Raw genomic sequence first — 27,293 nt, 5'->3', positions numbered from 1 at the left:
ACTACTCTTCTTCACCGCCTGGTAGGGCGAAGCGTGGGCGCTCCCGGTCACCACCTCCTGGCTCTGCTCTGACCATGTCGTGTGTGGAGGCACGGCGCCGCACTGGTAGAAGACCATAACCAACATGGTCGGCGGCGCGGCAGAGAGAAAAATAAGAAATATGCGCAAGATGTAGATTCCTCGACCTCGGGTTCTCGCACCTCCAGCGGCGGTCGTCGACATTCCACCTCCGCCGTGCGCTCGTCCTGCGCCTCCGCCGCCTCCTCGCCGGCAAACCGACCACAACCACGCGCGCGCCCCAAACTTCCAGCGCAAACCGACCACCACAGCTCCGGCGCCTCCACCGCGCGGCCGCTGGCAGACCCACCTCCACGGCCTCCTACCCCTTCTCCATCACGCCGCTGGCATCGCAGCTAGGGACGTGGGCGAGGCTGTCGACGCGTGGGAGTCCCGGCAGGAGTCGGCGCGCAGGAGTGCCGTCCGGTGGCGGCGGCGCAACAGGTTCTTGCCTTCGTGGTTGGTAGGGGCGTGCGGGAGGTGGCTATCCTGGGATGAATGGCAAGTTCGTCGCCGGCAGGAGAGGCTTGTGGAGGAAATTGGGGATGAGTGGAGAGAGAAAGAGGAAAACAAGAAGCCAGATGCCATGATGCGGTGGAGTCTGGGAAATAGGAAGCGCCGCTTTGACTCACTGGTCGCTGGTCCAACACGTGAAAAATACAGGAGACAAAAGCAGACACGCACTCAGGACATGACGCACCATAGATTGGGAAACTAAAATGCTACATCCACACCCAGCCAGAAGTAAGATCAGAAGAGACCAGAGAAAAGGACCAACGAAAAATGCAAGAGGATACCAGAAATGCACACAAGAAAAATAGAGCAGGAATGTACTACAAAATCACATACGTGTCAACCTATCCTTAACCCAAAACAAAATTCAAAAATTGGAGAAAAATGAAGTCAGTTGCTCTTTAATATAGTAGTTATTTAGGGTTCGGTTTCATAGGCTAGGTGGCCCCGCCGATGCGATTTCCTCCCTTCACGCCTCGAATCCTCGTCTCGCTGTATCATGGGGGTGCTCGCGCTGGAGCGGCAGCGGCGGCGCCAGACCCGTGGTAAGCCCCCTCGTCTTCTTAGCTTTCCCGGGGACGCCTCCCCGGCCCCCGCTGCTGCTCATTCCTGCTATCAAACTGTCAATGTCCTAGCATATGTATATGAATCTCTGTTCTGCTGCGTTTGCTTCCTTAGGGTTACTTTTCCGGAAGAAAAATCTGGCCTCGGTGATGAGATTATGTTTAGTACATACATCCATCTGTTAGCATCGATGCCAATCCCCTCCATCAGCAACTACTGTGGTTGTGAATTAAGCCTTCTTGTTAGCAAGCTAGGACTGCAAATGATGTTGGGGCAGCATATGGATCTCACTCCCTGATACAGTGATAGGTAGGTCAAATGTTCCGTCAGGCTGGCACAAATATGTGAGACTTGAGAGAGGTTGTAATGCTCTTAAAAAATGCTCAAGTAAATTGGGTTCTCAAAGGCGTTCATGCCCTTGTGTACAAGTTGGATACCGGGTCTAAATTGGAACTGTGTTTATGCCAGTGGTTACATTGTTGTTTTATTCTGTCAGTATATGTGTGCTTATAACGATGATGCGTTGCAGATGGATCAATTCCTTTGTTGGGGAAAAGAGGATGCTCATCCTCGCAACAAGATGATGATTCAGAAGGTGGAGAAAAAGTGAAATACTCTGGGTTGGATCTTCCAGAGGTATGTATGAAGTGATAATGATGGAAGACTTCAATTGCGAGTAATAAAAAATCTCAATCATTGCCCTGCTGCACAAATTATTGGACCTGTGCTAGGCTGCTAGCTCAAAAATGTATTCTCAAATGCTTCATCTCGGTGTGTTAGTACCTCTGCTTCTGTTTTAGAAAGGGAGAGATTAACTGGTTCTCAAATGAACGCAACCGCCTGTTTTAGAAAGGGGGAGATGCCAGGACATCGCCATGCAAAGCTGAAGAGTGTGGATATCATTGGCTTTAACTCTGCAAAGAGCTTGAACGCAACCGCCTGAAAATTATGTTAAGCTGGATGCTGATGGGGCAGTTGGTATGAGGATTAACTGGTTGTTTTGGCGCCTTCTGTGCCCCGTCTATGGTTAATATATATAACCCCTTTGGTGATCTAAGCCCGAGCATTGCAGGATGGCGTGCTGTTTGCCAAAGTGCGGGCTTTCATGAATGTCATCATGGAACGGATTGCCAGAAGTTCATCAAACATTGTGATGAGCGAGGTGATCTGTTCCGTATCAGCACAATTCTTTGAGCGTGGTTATGGTTTTTGTTCTTTCACTGTGCGGCTTGCTAGACGATCTCCAACACAGCTGTTTGTACACAGTTGACTGCTCAGGTTTGGGCTGTGTCGTGCCCGTCGTCCATAAGATCAAGTCTTCGGGCGGATTGTTGCAAGTTATAACTGAGCTCAGGCTTCCCCAGAACAGAGTAACATGATTAAACCAGGAGTGCCAAGCTTGGACATAAGTGAAATGATCGTTCTTACTACTTGACATAAGTGGAATTCTTTACTGCACTATTGATTTTTTTTCTCTCTAACCAAGTTCCTGCAATAATTTTGTTATATGTGATCCATCTGCAATATCTGGAAATACGGTTCACGGCAGAGTATGATTTCACCGCTATGTCTGTAGAACACCAATATTTATCTGGTCTCTTAAATATCCTATCTTCTCAGCGTAGTTACCAAGTCTTGTGCCGAGTAACCTTATTGTTAGCTGCCGAAGCTGTTACGTGAGCTTTAAATATTGAAGTTACATGTTCTTTGTTGTTCTGTGCTACGTTGACCTATGCATAGCATGCTTTTGTGAAATAGACATCATTCGAGGCATTCTGGTTACCGAGATACAAAGGAAGTCGATACTATTGGCAACTCCAACACTTACTCAAAAATATATTTCGTAGCTGCCATCAGCAGCTGTGTCTTTTAAGAAATCCATTAATGAACTTGTAGGGAAAAGGAATGCACTATCTTCAATCGCACCAAATGGCCCTTTTTTGTTCTATCCCCAGTCGAAAGTAGTCATTTTCCTTCAAAATCCAGTGCTAAACTCTTGTCCAATACTTGTTCATGCAGGACATTTGGCGTCATATATACTCACTAGTGCCAATGCAAGATGCTGCTCGTGCTGCCTGTGTGTCTCGCTCCTTTCAACATTATTGGAGGTGCTACCCCAACCTCACATTCAGTAACTCCATTTTAGGCTGGGACAGAGATGGACCTGGAAAGGATGAGATGTGCGTGGAAAATGAGTTTGCCAGCAAAGTTAACAAAGTTATGACAAACCACTCCGGCATTGGCTTGAAGAGTATCAAGCTCGAATTCTCTGGCCACAAGTCCAGCGATTGTTGTTTTCTAGATAGCTGGCTTCGGGTTGCTCTTACACCGGCGATTGAAAAACTCCGCCTTCAGCTGTCCTCAGATGAGACAACATACAGCTTCCCATGCTCACTTTTGTCTGATCAGTGTGGGAACTCGATTCGGTATCTACATCTTGCGGGCTGCTTCTTCCGTCCTGCTGTCAGACTCAGTTGCTTCAGAAGCATGACGATTCTGCACTTGTATGTTATGTGTATCAGTGAGGATGAGTTATGGTGCCTTCTTTCCAGTTGTTCTGCTTTGGAGCAGTTTGGATTTGGGAATAACAATGAGATAACTTGCCTGAAGATACCTTGTGTGCTGCAGCGGCTCAGAGACCTGCGGGTTGTCGGATGCGACAAATTACGAGCGATAGAGAGCAAAGCTCCAAACCTCTTCAGTTTTACCTTTCTTGGTGAACGAGTACAACTCTCACTTGGAGAGTCGTTGCAGTTGAAGAAGCTAACAATGTCATATTCATTTGCCCTGGACGATGCTCGTGACACCCTTCCGTCTACTATGCCAAATCTGGAAAGTCTTGAGATAATTTCCTATCTGGAGGTACACTGTTCTGACAGAGGTATGCATATGATAAGTAATATATCTTGCACGGTAACTAATCTGAGATATCTTTTTACAGACTAATACCCGCATTATGCGGCGCCAATTCCTCTGCCTCAAGTACCTGTGGGTTGCTGTTAGTGGATACACGTATCCTCATACCAATGATTATATTTCCTTTGTTCCTTTTCTGGCTGCTTGTCCTTGCTTGGAGACTTTTGTGTTGCAAGTAAGTTAATGTTCATCCTGCAGTTATGTGATTATATCTAGGGATGATAAATGGTAGAGCCGTTAGTTCAATTTGGTTCTCATCCTTAGGTACCGGCACCCAAGGAGCATGAGTCGATTTTCAGAGATCCCTCGGATCTGAGACGGATGCCAGGACATCGCCATGCAAAGCTGAAGAGTGTGGATATCATTGGCTTTAACTCTGCAAAGAGCTTGATCGAGCTAATGGTTCATATCATGGAGACTTCAGGGTCACTAGAGTCCCTTACACTGGACACCGTTGGTTTTGTTCTTAGATGCTCTGAGAACGACATTGACAAATGCTTTACCATGCGTGAGAGTGCACACTCACGCATGGAAGTCCCTCTAGCGCTCTCGGCTATAGAAAAGTACATCCAATGCAAGATCCCCTCCACGGTTAAGTTAGATGTTCTTGAGCCTTGTGGCCGATGCCATGCTTCTTGAGCTTTAGATGTTAAGTTCTGATTAATTATCATGACGTTTATAGTATAATTTTAGATGCGATGGTGTTCGGGACTGTGCTTGTAAGCACGGGTGTGTAGTTTGCTTGTATATCAATTGTTAACTCATCCAGCTTGAGATGCCATACCCTTGTTCTTATAATATCATGTGCCAGTTTGTTATTGAAGTTGGAACAAGCTAGTGAATCACATACAGTTTCATAAACCTGATATGAAATCTTAGCTGATGCTACCTTGTTATCATGTTGCAAAATCTATTCCAAATATGGCACACACAATATGAATTGCGTGAGTATATCGCTATCTGCCCGGTGCCCTGGTCCATATTTTCTTAGGTGAATAATTGCGTAGGTTAAGCAATACCATGAGCACCTGTAAAAACCAATAAAAAATGTGTCCATTTTTTGATCTGTAAAGAGAAGGTTAACAACCATGTGAAACCATACCATGAAGTTGATACCATTATTTACCTCCCTCTTTTTTTTTTGCAACAACATATAGATGGTCATATTTAGAATAACATGTATTGGTGTTTTATTAATATTTTTTTCCGAAAACTCGTATGGGACTCACACAATGTGGTACACAACATGGTATACTGCAACTACCGAAATCATTGATACACAATCAATCCATTCTTCTGTACAAGTCCTGAAATTCCAATTCGTAACTCTAGGATCAAAACACCAGGATTCACTTTTTTTGTTTACATCTTGATTTGATTTTCAGCTACAAAAGATGACAAAATCTGATAAATTTAGAGATTTGGAAATATGCGCACTCAGATCCACACGTTAGTCATTTTTGTGTAGCTCAAATCAGAATAGGAAGTATTGAAATCGAAAATATCAAAAGGACCTGGGTGCGCACGCACCAGACTCGATTATAAAAAATTCAAAGTAATGTTATTTTAAAGTTTTAGAAAAATTTGAAAAATGCACGCATGTATATATTAAATACGATTATACGTAACCTACACAAAAATGAGAAAATAGAAGTTTCTATTTCTGTGAATAGTATAAATCCAAACATTATAGTGTCATTTGGACATTTTGTCCACATATAACCTTATTTTTTTCGTGAAAACTTACACGAGTATGTATCAACATAATATGTACATGCAAAATTTTATTTCAATATTTTTTAAAACTTTTAAATAACATTATTTTCATTTTTTGAAAACTGGGTGCGGGCGTGCCTAGGTTCCATTCCTTATTAGATATCCCGGAGATTAAGAACCTCTATCAAAAGGGATACGATTTCAGTAAGAGCAGGCGGGTAAGAATCAGGAACATATCTATAAGGAAAGTCCACACACTGATAGTGGGATGGAATTATGTTCTAACGAGTTTAAATCATGTTGCAAGTCTGAAGGCATTGTTAGGCAGTTTTAGATGCTCACACTTGTCAATAAAAGGGTGTAGCCGAGCGTATGAACATGACCATCATCTCCAAGGCTCGTTGCATGTTGTCAAATGCAGGTTTGCATAGGCGTTTTTTGCTTCCACAGCTTGCTCGGAATTGAAATTAACATTTTACACATTTGTAAATGCTATTTCTGCTTTTTTTAAACAATTTTGCCTGGAAGCCAAAAAAATCTCCGCTCGCCGTTTGAAGGCGATTTTAGTGGAGAAACGGCGTTGTTCTCACCTCCGACCCAACCCGGCCATCTTCGCCGGCTCCGGTGGCTGGCCAAACTCGACTCCGGCCGCCGGTCGGCCATGTGGTCCCGTCCACGGTCCACCTACATCTACATGGGAGTCCCGTTGGAGGGGCGCGCGTGGGGTTTTACCAATCTGGGGCTCCATGTCAACGTGACTCATCCTCCCACTATTCCACGCGGGAGCCAAAAAAGAAACAAAGTAAGCGAATTATTCCACGCGCCTTTATGGTCGGGCGGGCGGGCGGGCGGAGGATCCCCACCCGCCACACCACCGCACGTCCGCACCGCCGGCATTCCGTTCCTCCTCCTCCAGCTCCGCCCGCCAGCTTTCGTCTCGCCACCACGCGCCACCGCCGTCCGCCGGGCAGAGGAGGACGACGACGAGCAGCGTGCGTGAGGAGAACCTGGTGCCCTCCGTTCGTGCCCGAGCCTAGCTAGCGTGAGATCCGGCGGCGGCTCGGTTCGATGGTGCGGGAGACGGGGTACTACGACGTGCTAGGGGTGATCCCGTCGGCCACCGAGGCAGAGATCAAGAAGGCCTACTACGTCAAGGTGAATTCCTCTCTCCCGCGCGCGCTTTCCACCCCACGCTCGATCGCTCTGGCGAATTTCGCGTTGATTTGAGGAACCTCATTGCGGTTGCAGGCGAGGCAGGTCCATCCCGACAAGAACCCCAATGACCCCCTCGCGGCCCACAAGTTCCAGGCAAGTGCTCGCTCTGCTCTTGTTTTCCTACCACGTTAACTTCTGTAGAGTGGCAACGACAGCAGAATGACCCGATACTGCTGTAACTGTCACGAAAAGTGCTGCTGACTGCTGATCAGGAAATTGCCACATGAGTCAATACTTGTAGATGTAGGTAGGGGGCGATCCTATGTATTCCTCCTGCTCTGCTGCAAAATGTGTGCCTCTGTATTTCTCTGTTGCTTCCGTGCTGGTAGGAATCAAAACTGTATTGTACTGCTCCCTCACCATATAATTCTCGCCCTCACCATATAATTAGTAATGTTTGAATTGCTCACTGTAGCCCATCATCCAAGTGATCCAATGTCAAAATCTGGACTTGCATTAACCGGGCGTATGCACCTTGTGCCCAACAATACCGCATTGAAGAAATACAGAAAACATAATCATGTCTCTCCGTAAATGATCATGGGGGCAGCAACTGTGTCTAAAATGACGAGGTTCTAATGGCATCTTGCTCCTCTGTACACCATGAGAATCATTCTGGACTACCACAAAAAGGAGACTAATTGCTTTGCATAATCACTCAAGCATGTGAAACTAATGCCTGGCAATCAGCTGTTTCATGTGTCGTGTGATCCGCTCTCAACCACGGGCTTGTATCCCATCTACTGATATCAGCATCAGGCAAGCCAGCATAATGCATTATTATCGAGTTACTTTTGCAGTGTGCTGAGCATTGCTGAAGTAGTGCTACTTTGCTGTGGATCTTGTCACTCTACTATGACTTCTTAAAACAGTTATTTCCTTATTTAGTATGTTCACCAGAGTTATTGTGATTGCAGGAGCTGGGGGAGGCGTACCAAGTACTCAGTGACCCTGGACAGCGTCAAACGTACGACTCACATGGGAAATCTGGTATTTCAACGTAAGTCTGATTGACAAATACTTGTTGGACTGATTTTCAAAGAATTGGGTGTTCTTGGTGGATTTTTTTTTTCGAGCAAATGGCAGGAGCACTTTCTTTTATTAGATAGAAAGATAAACTTTATGTACAAAAACATGCGTTTTTTGTTATTTTTGTAGTGGTTTACTTGACTGCCAAATTGTTCCTTCCTTTCCTAGATATTGTTTGACAATGTAAATGGTGACCACGTGATGCCGAAACTTATCAGATGATTACCTTCTTACTGGTTTCCTATCATCATTTATACAGGGAAACAATGATTGACCCGGCAGCTATTTTTGCTATGCTATTTGGTAGTGAGATTTTTGAGGATTACATTGGTGAACTGGCGATGGCATCCATGGCCTCACTTGATATTTTTGGTGAAGATGAACAGATTGATGAAAGGAAGTTGCAAGACAAAATGCGTGTATGTCTTTGTTAACAAAATAGTGTATGAACATGAGCTGTTTTTAGCTTCCAACTATACACTGTTCAACCAAGTCATGATGCATACCTATATTCCAGTGAGATCAACATTTAACACTACGCTCTGCTACACTAGAAGCCATAATGCCTCTGGAAAGCCTTCAAACTCAAGAAATTATTTTCTAGTGTTCTTGTTTCGCTGGTTCGTTACACTTCTCATGTTAGTACCAAATATTGCATAACGCACTCTTCATTCTTCATGATATTTCTCAGGTGGAATATTATTGTTCATTCTTCTCAGCCTCCACAGTACTCCGCTGCTTCTAGCATACACACGGAGTCACTTAGTGTTTGCAATAGCAATTAGATGAAATTAGGGGCTGATGGCTTAATTGCTAGATTGCAACTAAACATGCTTTATGTCGTTATTGTAATTTAAAAAAGCTAACTAAGATACATGTTCTTTTTCAGTGCTGCATTTTTTTAATTACTAAGTGGTGCAATGTTGTTCTTGCTTTCATATTTAAGCTCTTAACAACTACTGCAGACTGTACAAAGGGAAAGGGAGGAAAAACTAGCAGAAAAACTGAAGAATAGATTGAACATTTATGTTCAAGGAAACAAACATGAATTTATCCAGATTGCTGAGGCTGAGGTGTCGAGACTTTCTGATGCAGGTGCACATCCATGACAATCCTCTCATCACCCTCTGAAATGCTTATCACAAAATTTTCTCACTTGCTCACTGCTCTGTACTTTTATGTATTTTTCCTTAGATTTTTTTCCCAACCTCGGGTTGTCTTTTCTGCTTTCCCCCCAACTAAGTAGCTCTGGAACTGTTTGATCATTTTGTCCGTGTATATTACCTATATGAATTAAACTTTGAGATTCCCTTCTTTCTCTATGTTCACAAACCTGACTTTGATCAGCTGAATGTTCTTTTCTGGTTTTCATGTCCTGCAGCATATGGGGTTGATATGCTGAGTACTATTGGTTACATGTATTCAAGACAAGCTGCCAAGGAGCTTGGAAAGAAAGCTATCCTTTTGGGGGTTCCATTTATAGCTGAATGGTTTAGAAACAAAGGTCATTTTATCAAATCTCAAGTGACAGCTGCAACAGGTAAAACTTATTTTATTATTTGTCCTATTCAATAACTAATGTTTATTTTGCTACATGCTATGCTAGTTTACCAGTTAAGATTTGTAATTTGGTTTGATTTTTTTTCTGCAGGTGCAATAGCTATGCTAGTTTACCAGTTAAGATTTGTAATTTGGTTTGATTTTTTTTCTGCAGGTGCAATAGCTCTTATGCAGTTGCAGGAAGACTTAAAGAAGCATCTTAGTGCAGAATGTAATTACACCGAGGAGGAACTTGAAGCTTACATGCAGAGTCATAAAAGTGTTATGGTTGATTCGTTGTGGAAGCTTAATGTTGCTGATATAGAGGCAACCCTGTCACGTGTCTGCCAAATGGTCTGTACTCATATCCTGACTCCCTTAAACTATTCTTGCATGTCTGTTGTGTTCATCTTACATATTGTCAGAAGTTGTAGCACTGGATTTAAATATTCTACCATTATCAGGTGCTTCAAGATAGCAGTGTTAGGAGGGAGGAACTCAGAGCTCGAGCTAAAGGATTGAAAACTTTAGGCAAAATATTCCAGGTATCATTCTTCATAAATTTATTCATTATTTGTTGGTTTTGACATGTAAGTTGCCTGGTGATCTTCGTTGAGCTAAGTTGGGTTATTCTGCCACAGCGTGTTAAGCACAACGTTGAAGGGGAAGCACCAACAGTGCCAAATACGATAAATAATTTGGATGATAATGTTGGTATCTCTCCTGATTCATCACCCGAAATTCGCAGGGGGCAGCCATTCGATGCAAACCCACTGTATTCCCAGGTGCCTACCATCTTCCGAAAGCATTATTGTGACATCTGTAGCATAAAATGCAAGCTTTTATACAAGGCTGTTTTCTGAAGTATCATTAGATAAAAACTTCAAAATCAGAATACCAAAATTCACCTTGTGGCGACCTATTGAATTCAAGCTGCACCAAGCATGGTCTTTTACTTCCTTCGCCATCAGAGCTAATGGTACTCTTCCTTTTGTCCAGAGTCCATATGTGGAGGCCCCACAGTTTGGCGGCTCTTATCATTCGTTCAACTTCCCGATGCCTACCGCTCCGCCAGGTGCGCAGAGGGATCCGGTCACATGATTTGCTCCGAGGACAGCAACTTGGTTTTGCGTGGGTCATCTTTTTTGTACAATATTCGCTTGTATTGTAGATGATCACATGGTCTTCATTTGTGTCAGTATAGTAGAGCAAAGAAGCAGCTGGTTTTTATCCTTCTGCCTTCTTCGGTTGTGTATTGTAATCAATCGATTAAAATCATACACCGACGTCAGCAGCCCTGTGTTGTGTACAGGCGTGCTGCGCTGCCTCTGATGTTGAGGCAGCGACAGTCGGCATTGTTGTATTCATAAACAGTACCACTTCACTTTTTTGCTTTGTCTATGGGTGCATAATTCTTTTAGCCTATGGCCCATTGTGCAAAACAGGCATGGTTTTTCTGTTATTCCTTAAACGTTGAGGCTTGCAGTGCCATATTGTATATGAAATGTTCCTTGCTAGTTCATTTGAGATGTGTGTAGTTGTGTAGTGTTGTATAGCATGTGTGCGTGGCGCTTCTTGAAGTCACAGTGGTTGTGCTTCTAAAAAATGCATCAAAGGAGACAAAACATTGACTATTAACAGTTCCAATTTTGAGGGGGATGCTAATAAACACATGGTAATATGTATTGATTGAGAAATGTTTTTGTTGTCATCCAGGGATCTAGAACTCATTATGTTTCTTTGTTGCTACATTTTATTTTATTTACTTCTAAGATCGGTTTTATATTCTGGTTGCTAAGTTTCCATATCGAGTTAGATTTTTTTTTTGAACATATATCGAGTTAGATTCAGGTGACGATTCAGGTGACCCTGGATTCAACGTATCGATGAGCTTCACAACATACCAAGTGATAGATCTTATGTTTGAGTTTATGATGAAATTTCTAAACATAGAGTGCTCCAAAGTTCATGAATCTAATACTTGTAGCTTCAGTTTTTTTTTTCCGGGCTCATATCATAGTGATAGTCTATTTGGAGATTTTGCGAGTGCAATACGCAACAATCAGATAACTGAGATATAAAATAAATTTAGTGGACAAAACATGAGGAGTTATATTGTGGGATATATAAATAAATGTGAAACTAAACAACCGAACGGGCATATGTTTTTTCTTAATATTATGTGACTGGTGTGGATTTTTTTACTCCCAGCTAATCACTAACTAATTGCCGAATCATCATGTGTTTACATGGATGGAATCAAAGGAGTAAAATCCCCTCAATTTCTATGTCTTTGCGCATGTTGTATTTAGTTTGCACTTCGAAACAACGAACGAGCAACAAAAGGAAAGAAGCTAAAATGAGCAAAACAACAAACACGATAAGCAGTACAAGGGGGAAAAGTAAGACAAGATAGACGAAGGGAGTATAAGCGCAATCAAATCCATATTTTTTTCAGGTAGCTGAGAGAACTTGAAACTCCTCCCCACGAGTGAGTGTTTTTTTTCTATGAAATAAATAAGGAACGCACATTTATATTCGAGTTAGGAATTGGCAAGGCTCACTGGTGGGTTAGTGATAATAAAAAGCCAGATAATGTTCTATACGCAATGACTGCGTCCATGAGAAGATATCAGCATAAGTTGAGAAAGTAGTAACAATTCTTTCAATGAGACTAAGCTAGCTAGATGGCAAGATTGTATCATGAACGTGTCATATTTCTTGTCTAGAACCATATAGTTTGGAGGTTGTCGAAAGAAACTCGCTTGGAAGATGGACTCAATGTTACTATGAATGTATCATGCGTTGTTTACTGCATTTACATTTCTTAGACAACTACATCTACCTCATTCTTTATTGATGTTCTTTTTAGTCGATCCCATTCACCGTTTGATGTGTCACTTGTTTTTTTATTAATAGGGAATTGCATATCATGACTTTTGTGTCCTATAAATTTGTTAATTTTTATTGTTTTTGTTGCTATGGTAGTAAGGAAAAAAAAACATATTTGTATATGATTTTGAAGTAGGGAGGGGCTTTGAACTCATAACTCATGGGTTAGCGGTGATAAGGATTATCTTGTGAATGTTCGACATGCAGGTGTGATATGGTCTCCATGTACGTTAAGATATAAGTATTGTTTTGATGAGACTAAATGCGCACAAGTGGAAAATGGAAAGACTACTCAAACATGTCACTTTTTTTTTGTAATACTGACCGTATTACTTGGAAGATGTTGCCAAAAGAACAAATATATCTTGGAAGATGGACTCGCCATTGCTATTATGCAGCATTTTTATGCCATATGCCTTACTCATTTGTTTTCTTAGACAAACATTTACCTCATTCTCATTCATGTCTAGAAGAACTGAAAACTCCTCATAGTTGACATATCTAAAACTTTGATAATCAATTTTAGTATTGTTGGTAAGGACTTTGAACGGATATCTTGTCGGTGGGTTAATGTTAGCAATGATTCTGAGTTGGAGAATTTTCTACACAAAATGACGCAACAGTGATGTGGTATCCCTATAATAAGTTGAGAAATAACAATTGTTTTGATGAGACTACGTACTCAGGAATTCTAGATGACAATGCTACATGCACTTTTCCCCCTTTTATTTTGTCAAGAATCAGGTAACTTGGAAGTTTGTATAAAAATCAATTGGAAGATGGACTTGTCGTTACTATCAAGCCTCTTTGGATCTTTGAAAAACGCAAGAATAGGAAAAAAACATAGGAATCCAACATGTTTGTTTGTGTGAAACATGTGATTGTAAAACATAATTAAACTCCATGAATGATCATTTGGATGAATGCAGGAAAAACACAGGAAAAATATCTCGATCCAGCACACTTTAGTCTAAAAAGAGGCTGGGGTGGATGTAAACATTCTTGTGAAATTGTAACATACTAATCTAATCCATATAAATTTGGGTACCGCCATTCCTTTGATCGAAATGCAATCCATAGAAAAAATCCTAAGGATTGAAATCCTACAAAAATCCTGTAAAATTCCTACAATCAAAAGAGGCCCAACATTTTTTCCGTAGACAACTACATTTACATTATTTTTATTGCTGTCTTTTTAGTCGTTCTCAATCATGTGGGTCCACTTGGTTAGGAAAGTGGATATGCAAACCAGTCACTCAAGTTCAAATCCCTAGGAACCCAGATTTGAGTTGTTATTATTTAAAAAAAATCAATGTAGCTGCTTCCCCTACCGTATTGTTTTTAAAAAGGGAAAGCACATTTACAATTTTATATCAAGGTTCGCGGTTGGTAAGGACTTTGAACTCATAGCTTGTTGATGGGTTAGGGAGAATGACGATAAACCATAGAATTTTTTGCGCACAACCGTAATATGGTCGCCCTATGCATTCAAAAATAAAATTATTTTGATGAGACTAAATTCGCAGGAATGGTAAATGGCAAGGCCACACGGACCTGACACCTCTATTGTTTTGTAAGAACTAACCATACCGCTTGGAAGATTTTGCAAAAAAGAACAAATTTCGCTTGGAAGATGGACTTGTATCATTGTTATCACTAGATGATTCCCCGCGCGTTGCGGCGGGAATTTCTCATAAAATTCTTTCACATAAGGAAGTTCAGAATATTGTGAAGATGTTAAGAAGACTCATCATCAATGTGAACAACAATTGTTCCATTATGGCATACTGAAATGAAGTATCAACGTGGTTTGGAAGTAGGATTCACATGATGCAGTGTTTTCTTTTTTCGTAAACTACTAAGTGCATATATTTTGTTAGACGTTTTGAGAATAATAACATACTGGAACATCGTGTGACAAAACATTAATATAACAGATATGTTAGTAAGGAAAGTGGAATGAGGCAGAAGCTGAAAGCCAATGGTTCTCTTCGACTCTTGTTTTTAGCAAGTTCCCAACTGACAAAATCTATGATTAGAGCAACTACTAAATATTTAGCAGTATGATTATATATATTCTTCAGAATAAGCTGGCATATTGCATGAAACGAAAAGTAATCGTAAAAAAAAAGATTTACTCACATATCATAATCTTTCCAATCTATCCCCTTTGTACAGATTGGTTGATTATGATTTAAAATTATTTTGCAAAGTTTAAGAAGTTACCTAACACGGAGGCAGCAATGCGGAGGAAGTGGTGAAACTCGTCGCACCTGATTGATCCTTTATAGCACTCCTTGTGCAGATCACTGCTGGACCGCCGGATGGGTCATGTAATCATATTCCCCTTGATTCCTCCACCTTGTCCCTTTGTCTTCTTACTTTGATCTTGATCTGTCACCACCTGATCTTGTGCATCAGTAAGAGATATGGATGACCATGTTTGAGTCGTCTCTCACGCGCCGCCATCTATACATTACAACAACTCCAGTTCCTCGTAGCCGAAAAGTATTGAGCCATGCCTGGCGCACACTGTCGCTTGGTGTTGTGCGATGCAACAGCTGACCCAAGATGCGTCTTACGCACATTCATCACTCGGCATCAGAAGTTGCAGGCCGAGGCCGCGCCCAAGAAACACCCGACGCCATGGAAGCAAGGCTGGACGTGCCCAGGCAGCCACGCCGCACCATGCTGGTCGATGTTTCATCGAGGGCACGAGACGATGCTAGGCTCACCGTCTCACAGGCCCATTCCACCAATCGGACACCGGCGGTAGGCTGCACAGCCGTTTCCAGGATTGAGAATTGAGGTCATCAGATCACACCTTAAATCGCCGGTCATTAAACTTGAGGCTGCCGGCTGTGGACGCTAATCTAAACAGTAGCGATATAGCGCCCTATTGTGGTGTGGAGGATGTCTGCAATGGATTCACTTGTAGCAGGACCAATCAATTTAAAAGGCGTGGAAGAGAGATAACGGAAAATTAATTGCATGCATCCCACTCATCAGTTCGTGCAGCAGTTATAGCTGTAATTAGAGGAGGAGAGTAGCTGAACGGGAGGAAGTGCATCCGGTGCTGCCTATTACTCTCGCCAGTGATACCGATTCCAAATGGGATGACGTGTGAAAATTTGGTTACGTGGAGGCTTGATGAGGTGGAGTGCTTGCATGTGCAGAAAAATCATGTAGTGGGGTGCTCCTATTTAGAGATAGAAGATACATTGTTTTTAAGCCATAGTGTATCGCTCGTTTGTTTTCTTACACAAACATTTATATCGCAATCATGTCTCAATCACAATGTGTTGTGTCACTTTGTTTTTTTTTTTGTATTGACGGAGCTGTTGTTTCACTGGCTGGTGGGAACAAATGGATCTAGCCCTTCTCGACATCATGCCTTTTGTGGCCTATACACACGTTAATCAGGTTGTTTGGTGTTCCTTTGCTACGACAGGAAAGTACATTTATTTATAGTTTTATACACGGTTGGCAAGCACTTTGTACCCATAGCTTGTCAATGGGTTAGCTAGAATGACGATGAACAAGAGAATGTTCTAGTCGCAGCTATGGATACGGTCTCTTTTTAGGTTGTTGAGAGATAAAAATTGCTGGACGAGACTAAATTTGCACGAGAGGTAAATGGTAAGACGCACGAACATGTCACCTTCTTTTTGTTGTAAAAACTAAACATATTGCTTGGAAGATGCTGCTAAAAGAACAAATATAGCTTGGAAGATGGACTGGCCATTTACCTCATTCTCATTCGTGTCTATTTTTGGTCGATCTCATTCGTGTGTACCATGTCACTGGCCGGTGGGGTCGACTTGCTTCGGGCCGTGTGCACACCATGACTTTGTGTGGCCTTGGGACCCAGCGAGAAGCTGCCACGAAGCCGCGTAAACCCGCGGGGCCCACATACACAGAGACATATTAACTCAGCCGGAGCAAAGCAACAGTTTGTTGACCCCGCTACAAAGCAGAGCAGACGCAAGCCGCAGTCCACCACCAAACCCCATCCCGCTCCGCCGGCGACGATGGCGACCCCGCCGCCGCCCCGGTGGCCGCCGGGCTTCCGCTTCAGCCCCACCGACGAGGAGCTCGTCCTCTACTTCCTCAAGCGCCGGATCGCCGCCGCCCGCCCCACCCCCTACATCGCCGACGTCGACGTCTACAAGTCCCACCCCTCCCTCCTCCCCGGTACGTTCCCCCGCCGCCCGCCCGCCCCAAATCCGATCGCCTCCCATCCCGATTCCTGACCTTGATTCGCCGCTGCCCGAGCAGAGAGGTCGGCGCTGCGCACCGGCGACAAGCAGTGGTTCTTCTGCAGCCGGCTGGACCGCAAGTACCCCAACGGCTCGCGCGCCAGCCGCACCACCGCCGACGGCTACTGGAAGGCCACGGGCAAGGACCGCGCCATCTGCAACGGCGGCCGCGCCGTGGGGAACAAGAAGACGCTCGTCTACCACCACGGCCGCGCGCCGCGCGGCCAGCGCACCGACTGGGTCATGCACGAGTACACCCTCCTCCCCGACGCGCTCCCGCAGGCCCGCGAGCCATTCGCGCTCTACAAGCTCTTCGAGAAGAGCGGCGCCGGGCCCAAGAACGGCGAGCAGTACGGCGCGCCATTCCGGGAGGAGGACTGGCTCGACGACCACGACGCCAACCTCCTCGTCCAGCTGCCCCTCGCCACGGAGCCCGCTGCTCACCCTTCCACCGCCGCCGCCACCGTGCCTAGGGCCGCCACCCTGCTGATTGGGGATCTGGAGCTGCCCCTGCTGCAAAACGGAGACGACCCCCCAACCACCGACCACCCACCATCATCTATCTCCACACCAGTTTCTTCCCAAATCCCACTCCAGCACGGCCGAACCTGGCCCAGCGATGACGCTACAACCAGCAGCCGCGCCATGCCAGCGGCGGCGGAGAACGCCGAGCTCCCCCTTGGGGATCTCGAGGGGCTTCTCATGCAAATATCAGACAATCAACGCACCACCAATTCGTTCCAGGAGTTCTCTGCATCCGTTCCCCAACTTCAACTTCAGCTTCAGCACGATGATCACCAGCCCTCGCCCAACACTGACATGGAGGAGATCAGTGTCGCAGATTATGCCGCTAGTAGTGGCGTTGCGGACGCATCTGAGTGTGCTGGCACCGAGCTCCCCTTTGGGGATCTTGAAGGGCTTTTGTTGCAGCTAGAGAATGACCAGGAGAACATCGAGCCACCGGCAGAGGCAGATTTCTCCGCGCCAGTTCCTCATCACGGCTTTCACCAGGTTTGTTTGTTTGTTGTTGTCTAATCTATGTTCTGTATTTATTCATCCTTTAGATGATCGAACATTTGGAATGCATGATGTGTTGCCTGCTTGCTAGTAACTATTTCTGCATCTGTCATAATTGCTAATTACTTCTGCGGTTATGCTCACACACTTGCAAAATTTGTACTCGCTCATTTCCAAATTAATTCAACTTCTAACTTTGTCCTATGACTAAGTCTATAGAAAAATGTGCAGATATCAGCAACATATAATATGTATAGAAAATATATGATGTGATGAATCTAACAAAACTAATTTGGCGTCATAGATGGTGATATAATTTTCTATATGCTTGATCAACCTTGAAGAAGTGTGACAAAGCTAGAAATTCAATTAATTTGGAATGGGGAGATAAGACAACAATTCTTGGGTCTGGTCAGTATTTGAGAATATGTTATGCTATGTCCCTAAATGACGTCAGAGACAGTTTGAATCATTCTATAACACTACTGCATTTTGTAGTAATATACATGAGCTATTCTGCATCTGTTGCCCAGTTTTATAAATCTTAAGTTATATTGACTTGCCCAGGCTGGCGCTGGAGATTTCCAAGGATGTCCTGGTGCTGTATTCAGCTCTGTAGATCCTTCTTCCGTATTGCAAGAGAGCACAAATCTTGATCCACAATGTGAGCCCAGTAATCGTATTGCACAGTCTGCTCTCACCAACATGCCATTGAGTTGGGAAACAAACTGCACTGAAGAAACTAGTGCCCTGCGATCTGTATCAGGGTTGGCTAGTTACGACACTCAGGATGCTGATGATGAGTTCCTTGAAATCAACGATTTCTTTGATCTAGAAGACGTAGGGCAGGGTGTGAACTGTACTGCAACTGAGCACTTGATTTCTGCATCGAATGGGATGTATGATAGTATGGAGTATGCTGATGCTTCGATGTTTCTTCCTGGCTCATTTGACACAGCTGGAGTGGGGACTGAAAACCAAAATGGTTACTTTGGTGATAATGGATCCCAGAACCAGGCCTTTCACTACACATCTGAATCATGGACACAGAACCAGGTTGCTCTTAATGTGCGGAACAGCATGCAGCATAACCATGTCATCTTCTCCTCACACGCATCAGGTGCTTAATGAGTTCATTTCATTTCTCAAGCTTTTCATGTGATCACCTAAAAATTATCTCAGATAACATTGTCAAAGCGTCTGAACTTATTGCTTCTGAACATCGCAGGCACCGCCAATATTCATACGATGAACGAGGAACCACCTAACCGGAATCCACAGGATTCACAATCATGGTTCAACACAGCTGTATCAACCTTGCTGGACGCAGTCCCTGCCGGTCCAGCTTTGGCTGCTGAAAGCAATGTACTGAACAGAACACTCCAACGTATTTCTAGCTTTAGGTCAGAACAAGCTTCACATGAAGAACCAAGCGCCCCAGTTATTCAGCTTAGAAGAAGGGGCGTGGGGCTGATTTCCGTCTCTCTACTGGTTCTTCTTGCCGCTATCATGTGGGCCTTTGCTACTGGCACCGGGTATGCAATCAAGTTCTGCAAGGGGTTATGGAGTTCCTCTTCGACATGACAGGATGAGCGGCAAACTTTTCTCTAGTTATCGTGGTGTCTGGTCCTCGTTGTAACTCCTTTGTCCTCAATTAGTAGGCAATTGTTTTTCCATCATTCCCATTGGAAAAGGCAAAGAGGTAGAGACATTTTCAAAGGAACATGATTTGAGGTGTTAGCTTGAAGCTTACGCAGGAGGCGTAGAAACCAAAAAAAAGGAAGAAAAAAAATCTGATGGTAATATAAATATGACTACTACTTAGCTATTTCCCTTTTCAACTCATCTGGTTGTTGACATTGTATTACTGAATGTAATTGAACCACGAAGAGGGATGCAACTCCTGTCCTGTGCATAGTATTGATATTATGATGTGCTCCAGATTCATGAACCTAATGTTTGACGAAAAGCATGTGGAGCTAATACATGTCTGTCCTTTTACCACTGAACATTTAATGTCTTATAATTCATTCTGTTCAGCCATATTTCATTGAAATTAGCAGGCATGTCATCATGAGAACACATATCTACTTTTCAGTCATATTTCATTGAAAGTAGTCATATTTCATTGAAAGTAGCCATATTTCATTGAAAGTAGCCATATTTCATTCTGTTCAGCCATATTTCATTGAAAGTAGCCTTTATGTGCAGCATTATGAATCAGAGATAACTTGTGCTTGGTGAACTCCGACGTGTGGCTCTCTGGTCATCTGATCTTCTTTTCTTTAGAACATTCAAAAACTGAGTTTAGAAGATCAAAGAAACGCAAAACCAATCTGGCATGTAGATAGCACAATGTGTCATTTACCATCAGGTTTCTGTGAAAAAGTTTGTTGATTTGTGGTGCCGGTGAAAAAACCGAGGAGCTAGAATAGCATCTTTATGTTGTCAAAAAGGCTTCGTTTTTTCCACCGCTCGCAACATGGATTTTTCGGATGGGTGCGAAATAAGCTTTTGAATCGATATCATGTGATCTTGAGCACCACTCGGGGTTCTCGTCTGTCGTCTCCAAAATGAATTCTGCAGAGAGAAGGCACATCCCAGAGAGCAGTATGTTCCTTGCACCAATCTCCAGGTGCCAGTTGCCAATTTGGACAGTTGAAACTTGGGAGACTAGAAACGAAATGGTGAACTGAAACTTGAGAGTATTGGCGCGAAAATCTTTCCAGTTCCCGCTAATTTGTCCACCAGATTTCTCGCGCTGAATGAACTGTTGATTTCCAAAATCCTCGATTCGTTCCCCATCCCTGAAGTCCTCGACCACACACCACCACCAAGCCAAACCCTCCCGCGTCTCGCCAGCCATGGAGGCGGCGGTGGTGGCGGCCTCGGCTGCCAAGGAGGCGGCAGTGGCCGCTTCGGCTGCGGCGGCGACCGCTGCGAAGGAAGCCGCGGCGGCTGCGGCGACTGCCAAGGAGGCGGCAGCGGCGGCGTCGGCCGCGGCGTTAAACGCGAAGGAGGCAGCTGCTGTGGCGGCCACTGCAGGGGAGGCTGCAGCGGCAGCCGCGGCCGCTGCGGCGGCGGCGGCGCAAGCTTCCAAGAAGCGCAAGTTCCAGGCCATCAACGACCAAGAAGATGAACCACCGGGGAGTGGAACCGTCGACGGCCAAGATCACATCAGCCGCCTCCCTGACGCCGTCCTCGGCAGCATCGTATCTTTTCTCCCCTCCAAGGAAGGCGCCCGTACCCAGGCCATCTCTCGCTGGTGGCGCCCGCTCTGGCGCTCCGCTCCTCTCAACCTCGTGGTGGACTATAAACTCGAGTGCAAGGGCCAGACGACCATCGAGATTATCCGGAAGATCCTCTCCGAGCATCCTGGCCCCGCTCGCCGCTTCTCGTTCTGGCTCTTTGTCAGCGACTGTGCCGACCAGATCGGAGGGTGGCTCGATTCCCAATCCCTGGACAATCTGCAGGAGCTGGAGCTCACCTACGTTCGCTTGTTCGCTGACAGCGAGACGGCGTACCTGCTCCCATTGTCCACATTCCGCTTCGCACCCACACTCCGCGTGGCCAAATTCGGCGAGTGCAATTTCCCCAGCTTTATTGTGCCGGAGTTTCCATGCCTCAAGCAGCTGACCCTGGATAGGGTCACCATCTCGGAGGACATTCTCCAGGGCATAATATCTGGCTGCCCTGCATTGGAAAGCCTTGAGCTCAAGGACAACCTGGGCATTGCTCGCCTCTGCATCAGCTCCCAAACTCTTAAGAGTTTAGGCTTTTGTGCTGACTGGAGGAATGAGGACGTCTTATTGCAAGAGTTGGTCATCGAAGATGCTCCGCTCCTTGAGAGATTGCTACCACTTGATCCAAAGTATGGCCCGCCAACTATACGGATAATGTCAGCCCCTAAATTAAAGATATTGGGTATCCTCTCAGAAGACATTGTAGAACTTCAGTTTGGAAACACTGTTTTTCAGGTAGCAGCAGCCTTCATCCGTCGCTCCTTCAGCATTCCTATACGCAGGCTATTATTCTTATTTGCACTTCTTTTTGTATCTTTGCAGAACATGATTGCTGTCGGCTTGACAACCAAAATCTACACCATGAGGGTTTTGGTTCTTGACTCTGTTGGTCCAAATCTGGATGCAGTGATTAACTTCATCAAGTGCTTCCCCCGTTTGGAGAGGCTGTATGTCATTGTGAGTATAAAACATAGCTGCTTGCTCTACATGTCAAAATCAGCATTTGATTTGATACCAACTACTGTATTGCTAACATGTTGGCAACTTCTTTTGTATTGTTTGCTCTCTCTATCGCCAGTTTCAACCAGTCTCACGCCCATGGATGGTTATGAACAATGCCCGGAAGTATGACCCCCTGGACCCAATTGAATGCCTTGAGCTCCATCTTCAAAAAGTGGTGCTAAAGAATTATGATGGCACCAAGAGTCCATCTATTGACTTCGCCAATTTCTTTGTGTTGAATGCGAAAGTACTAAAGGAAATGAAAATCACATTGCCTTACCAGCGCCAGCACAAATGGTTTGCTAATCAGCATGGGATGCTACGAATCAAAGATAGAGCTTCTCGAGATGCTCGAATTGAACTGGAATATGGTTCTAAGGTTGACTTCACACACAACAAGAATACCCATGATTTGTCAATGGATGATCCCTTTGACATGCCCTCCAGCGGATGCTACAAGTGTAGTTGATCCCCATTTTGAAGATTGCCTTGTCTTCTGTCATCCCTTTGACATGCCCTCCAGCGGATGCTACAAGTGTAGTTGATGCCCATTTTGAAGATGCCCTGTCTTGTGTCCAAAGCCCAAATTTCACATCGATGCTCTAAGAGTGGATCTACTTCATTCAGCGATGGTGTGTTTTGTGGCCTACTCAGGATTTAACCTGGGCTGAGGAGGTACTGTTTAAGCTCAAGCTTCAAATCTGAACTTTCTGCTTCAATGGGGTTGTCAGTAATTTATTTCTATTCTGTTGCGCTCGAATACTAATTTTAATCTGTTATGTCAGTTGGTTGTCGTAATTTCTTTGCTGTTTGGTCATGTACTGTAAGTTGCTGACGCCAGCTGTTACTATTTATCAATTTATGTATCATATAACTTGCTTTAGTTAAAAAAGAATGCCTTCATGCCTTTTGTGTAAAAAAAAATCCTTCGCAATTCATGGCAGAATGCTTGTAACCCTGCTTCTGCTAGTTTCAGTGAATGATGCATCTTTGGTTGATAGAGGTGTCTGATTACTCATAATTGGAATTTGTTGCCTTACATCTATCCTAACATCTTTCATTCATATGATGATACGAATAATAGCATGTGAAGTTTGAATGCTGATTTTTTTTTTTGGTATACTTACATCTGTAAGGTGGCATAAAAGAGCTAAAGTTTTCAGCACTTTTGAGCAATGTTTTTTCTGACCTTGTACCCACACGGAGTTGGGAATAAGTGTTTACTTGATTTTTTTTCAAGAAAACGAAAGGACTCTTTGTGTTTCATTTCATTGAAAAGATAGAATTTGTTACACGCCTCCTAGGAGGTAATCATCGCTAAAAAAAATAGAAGGTGAATTCAGTGCACATCCCAGGTTGTTGGTATGACATCTCTCAGCCCCTTAGCCCCTGTCTTGACCCAAGACACCGCCTCCTCTCTACTGTCCTATCAGCAGCATGTTAGGGTGATGGATGTATCGTTTTTTTTAATCATCTCTAAAGAACTGGAGTTGAAATAAGTAGTAGTGTAAAATCTTAGTGTGGCAGGTTTTTTTGTGCACAGGGGATTTGAGTTCTGCAAAATCTGGCGTAATTCATGGATGTGGCACATATATATTACTCGCAAACTTTCATACCCAGTTTCATCCATGTTATATAAAAAAAAAGTAGCAGTAGCATGCTACATTCTAGTAGTTAATAGTTATACTGATCATGATCCCCTCAAAATATATATGCCATCTTTGCCAGATGTTCAACAGAGTGCTTGAGAGTAATTCATTTTGGGTGGCATTAATTGATACCATGGATCAATTGGCTGTTGTGCTTTTGACTATTATTTCTCCAGTGGTTAATTTATGACCAAATTCATTCATTTGACATCACAGCAACTAAGGGTTGCACGAATATTTCTTGGTTCCACTTAGAACCAATTAAATGAGGGGAAATAGTACCAAATTTCTGAGAAATTGTGAAAGAAAAAATTGGAGGAAAAAGTGTGGCAAGCTTCATTCAGAAAATTTAAAATGCAACTAGGAGGGCAAAAACTGGCAAGATTAGATACCAATGCTTTACATGATGGCTAAAATACTGTTAATGGTGGCGGATTGGGTACAAATATAATAAAGAGGAATGGACAGAGTAGATATGAAAATTGTGTTCGTCTCAAAATATCAATCTATTTGGGAGTGAGAACATGTGTAGTTGTAAAAGTGCAATAAATTATTTTGTTTTGCTTGAAACACAGATTATTCAGAAAATAGCATCATACCTACTTTAGTGAAACTTTCTTGGATTCAATAGATAAGTGGATGCTTGGTTAAAATATTTCTGTATACTTGGAGTGTTACTGCAGGAACATATGCCTGCTTATTTTGTTAGTTGCGCAAGAATACCAGCTCATTTTTTGCTACTTGATTCACTTACAAGCAAACTGCTTTTCTAGCACTCCATTCAACAGAATTTGGAGGTTTCTGAAGAAAGAATATCCTTGATCCACTTCACAGTTCTATTATCAGAACCCATATGTACCATCATTTGAACAATTGCTTCATGCTCAATAGTATCAAATGCCTTAGCAAAATCAATCTTCATAATCACTATAGGCTTCTTAGAGGCATGGCACTGAAACAAATACTCAAAGGTCCATGCAACACAATCATGTATAATTCTGCTTTTAATGAACCCATATTGATTCTTATGTACACATGCCATATCCAATGGAATAAAACATGTAGTGTTAATAAAAAATATTAATACCTTCCCTAGCTCTGCCTGATGATAGTCGGGTGTTTCCTGTCATAGTAATCATCGAGAAGCCACACCATCCTACTTTTTTTTTCACAAATATACACAATAAGTAATACCATAATATCACCATACATATTCTAGATTATGGTTTTCTAAATAAATATGAGGCATTTGTAAGCACATATGAGGCATTTGTAAGCAAGTAGGAGACATTTCCAAGAAAAAAATGAGGCAGTTCCAAGCAAATATGTGGAATTTATATCACCATACGTATAATACATCACAAATATATGAAAACTAGGGTTGGAAAAATCAACCATCACATGTAGGGTTTCGTGTCTAAATCAAATCCAAATCCATGAATATCAACCATCACATCTAGGATTTCACATCTATATCATACCAAATCAATGAAAATCTTGAATGCAAAGAAGAGGATCCGAGTAGAATACCTCAAGGGATGGGTTGGGAAGGCACTCTATGGACAGATCTGCAGAAATCCACAAAATCTTGAGAGTGATTTGAGAAGGGAGAGAAGGGAGGGAGCCCGGTCGGGAGAGGGAAGAAAGAAATAAGAGAAGAGAAGAGAGGTAGGGGCTAGGTCGGTGCGGGGCGGCTCGGGCGTCACACATAACATGATGTGTGGTGCCGCTCGTTCGGGCGCCTGATACGTCTCTGACGTATCGATAATTTCTTATGTTCCATGCCACATTATTGATGATATCTACATGTTTTATGCATACTTTATGTCATATTTATGCATTTTCCGGCACTAACCTATTAACGAGATGCCGAAGAGCCGGTTCTGTCGTTTTCTGCTGTTTTTTGTTTCGAAATCCTAGTAAGGAAATATTCTCGGAATTGGACGAAATCAACGCCCAGGGGCCTATTTTTACACGAAGCTTCCAGAAGACCGGAGGACTTACGAAGTGGGGCCACGAGGCGCCGCCACAACAGGGCGGCGCGGCCCAGGTCTTGGCCGCGCGGCCCTGGCGTGTGGGGCCCTCGTGTGGCCCCCTGACCTGCCCTTCCGCCTACATATAGTCTTCGTCGCGAAACCCCCAATACCGAGAGCCACGATACGGAAAACCTTCCAGAGACGCCGCCGCCGCCAATCCCATCTCGGGGATTCGGGAGATCGCCTCCGGCACCCTGCCGGAGAGGGGAATCATCTCCCGGAGGACTCTTCACCGCCATGGTCGCCTCCGGAGTGATTAGTGAGTAGTTCACCCCTGGACTATGGGTCCATAGCAGTAGCTAGATGGTCGTCTTCTCCTTATGTGCTTCATTGTCGGATCTTGTGAGCTGCCTAACATGATCAAGATCATCTATCTGTAATGCTATATGTTGTGTTGGTTGGGATCCGATGGATAGAGAATACTTTGTTATGTTGATTATCAATCTATTACCTATGTGTTGTTTATGATCTTGCATGCTCTCCGTTATTAGTAGAGGCTCTGGCCAAGTTTTTACTCTTAACTCCAAGAGGGAGTATTTGTGCTCGATAGTGGGACAGCGAAAGAAAGTTCTAAGGTTGTGGATGTGCTGTTGCCACTAGGGATAAAACATTGATGCTATGTCCGAGGATGTAGTTATTGATTACATTACGCACCATACTTAATGCAATTGTCTGTTGTTTACAACTTAATACTTGGAAGGGGTTCGGATGATAACTCTGAAGGTGGACTTTTTAGGCATAGATGCATGCTTGGATAGCGGTCTATGTACTTTGTCGTAATGCCCAATTAAATCTCACTATACTCATCATATCATGTATGTGCATGGTCATGCCCTCTCTATTTGTCAATTGCCCAATCGTAATTTGTTCACCCAACATGCTATTTATCTTATGGGAGAGACACCTCTAGTGAACTGTGGACCCCGGTCCATTCTTTTACATCGAATACAATCTATTGCAATACTTGTTCTACTTGTTTTCTCGCAAACAATCATCATCCACACTATACATCTAATCCTTTGTTACAGCAAGCCGGTGAGATTGACAACCTCACTGTTTCGTTGGGGCAAAGTACTTTGGAATCCCTGGTGTTGCGCCGCACTACATCCCGCCGCCATCAACCTTCGACGTGCTTCTTGACTCCTACTGATTCGATAAACCTTGGTTTCTTACTGAGGGAAACTTGCTGCTGTACACATCACACCTTCCACTTGGGGTTCCCAACGGGCGTGTGCTTTACGCGTCATCAAGCTAAATTTCTGGCGCCGTTGCCGGGGATCTGAATAAAAGTTACACCACAAAGATTTCTAACTCCCACGTCAACTGCACGCCAGCAAGTAAATTTCTGGCGCCGTTGCCGGGGAGATCAAGACACGCTGCAAGGGGAGTCTCCACAATCAAATCTCTTTACTTTGTTTTTGTCTTGCTTTATTTTATTTACTTTCTTGTTTACTGCATTATATCAAAACACAAAAAAATTAGTTGCTAGCTTTATTTACTGTCTTGCACTCTATATCAAAAACACAAAAAAATTAGTTACTTGCATTCGCTTTACTTATTTCAACATGTTTCCTCCTAGGTTTATTCTTAAAGATGTACCGGTAGGTGATACGTCCAATTTGCATCACTATTTTATATCATAATTTG

The 27,293-nt window shown here is 43.6% G+C and overlaps 3 protein-coding genes and 1 pseudogene across 3 annotated transcripts; all 4 read left to right on the top strand.

The window, feature by feature from the left end:
• The first annotated feature begins 1,027 nt into the window (after positions 1–1,027).
• LOC124655224 lies at positions 1,028–4,946 on the top strand. The gene is made up of 5 exons (XM_047194156.1): positions 1,028–1,115; positions 1,664–1,770; positions 3,154–3,996; positions 4,076–4,225; positions 4,315–4,946. The coding sequence occupies exons 1-5, from the start codon at positions 1,070–1,072 to the stop codon at positions 4,687–4,689; spliced, it is 1,521 nt and encodes a 506-aa protein (XP_047050112.1). The 5' UTR covers positions 1,028–1,069; the 3' UTR covers positions 4,690–4,946.
• Positions 4,947–6,784: 1,838 nt separating this feature from the next.
• LOC124654992 (chaperone protein dnaJ 10-like) lies at positions 6,785–11,020 on the top strand. Its single transcript, XM_047193963.1, has 10 exons — positions 6,785–6,921; positions 7,015–7,074; positions 7,899–7,981; positions 8,270–8,429; positions 8,976–9,105; positions 9,392–9,550; positions 9,725–9,903; positions 10,014–10,094; positions 10,191–10,334; positions 10,549–11,020. The coding sequence occupies exons 1-10, from the start codon at positions 6,835–6,837 to the stop codon at positions 10,648–10,650; spliced, it is 1,185 nt and encodes a 394-aa protein (XP_047049919.1). The 5' UTR covers positions 6,785–6,834; the 3' UTR covers positions 10,651–11,020.
• Positions 11,021–16,432: 5,412 nt separating this feature from the next.
• On the top strand, positions 16,433–19,726 carry LOC124653624. The gene is made up of 4 exons (XM_047192687.1): positions 16,433–16,635; positions 16,720–17,711; positions 18,285–18,837; positions 18,946–19,726. Exons 1-4 carry the CDS (start codon positions 16,473–16,475, stop codon positions 19,299–19,301), a joined length of 2,064 nt encoding a protein of 687 aa, XP_047048643.1. The 5' UTR covers positions 16,433–16,472; the 3' UTR covers positions 19,302–19,726.
• An 855-nt stretch (positions 19,727–20,581) lies between these two features.
• On the top strand, positions 20,582–22,442 carry LOC124657229 (annotated as a pseudogene).
• Positions 22,443–27,293: the final 4,851 nt, after the last annotated feature.

This window comes from Lolium rigidum, chromosome 5, assembly GCF_022539505.1.
Source record: "Lolium rigidum isolate FL_2022 chromosome 5, APGP_CSIRO_Lrig_0.1, whole genome shotgun sequence".
Taxonomy (NCBI): domain Eukaryota; kingdom Viridiplantae; phylum Streptophyta; class Magnoliopsida; order Poales; family Poaceae; genus Lolium; species Lolium rigidum.
Note: the sequence above shows the minus strand (reverse complement) of the source record. Positions and strands in the feature narration are given on the sequence as shown.

Coding starts and splice junctions, on each gene's coding strand:
- LOC124655224 (XM_047194156.1), top strand. CDS start 1,070: ATGGGGGTGCTCGCGCTGGAGCGGCAGCGGCGGCGCCAGACCCGTG. Junction 1,116..1,663: donor GCGGCGGCGCCAGACCCGTG/GTAAGCCCCCTC, acceptor GATGCGTTGCAG/ATGGATCAATTCCTTTGTTG. Junction 1,771..3,153: donor CTGGGTTGGATCTTCCAGAG/GTATGTATGAAG, acceptor TTGTTCATGCAG/GACATTTGGCGTCATATATA.
- LOC124654992 (XM_047193963.1), top strand. CDS start 6,835: ATGGTGCGGGAGACGGGGTACTACGACGTGCTAGGGGTGATCCCGTCG. Junction 8,430..8,975: donor AGTTGCAAGACAAAATGCGT/GTATGTCTTTGT, acceptor CAACTACTGCAG/ACTGTACAAAGGGAAAGGGA. Junction 9,551..9,724: donor TCAAGTGACAGCTGCAACAG/GTAAAACTTATT, acceptor TTTTTTCTGCAG/GTGCAATAGCTCTTATGCAG.
- LOC124653624 (XM_047192687.1), top strand. CDS start 16,473: ATGGCGACCCCGCCGCCGCCCCGGTGGCCGCCGGGCTTCCGCTTCAGC. Junction 17,712..18,284: donor CTCATCACGGCTTTCACCAG/GTTTGTTTGTTT, acceptor TGACTTGCCCAG/GCTGGCGCTGGAGATTTCCA. Junction 18,838..18,945: donor CTTCTCCTCACACGCATCAG/GTGCTTAATGAG, acceptor TGAACATCGCAG/GCACCGCCAATATTCATACG.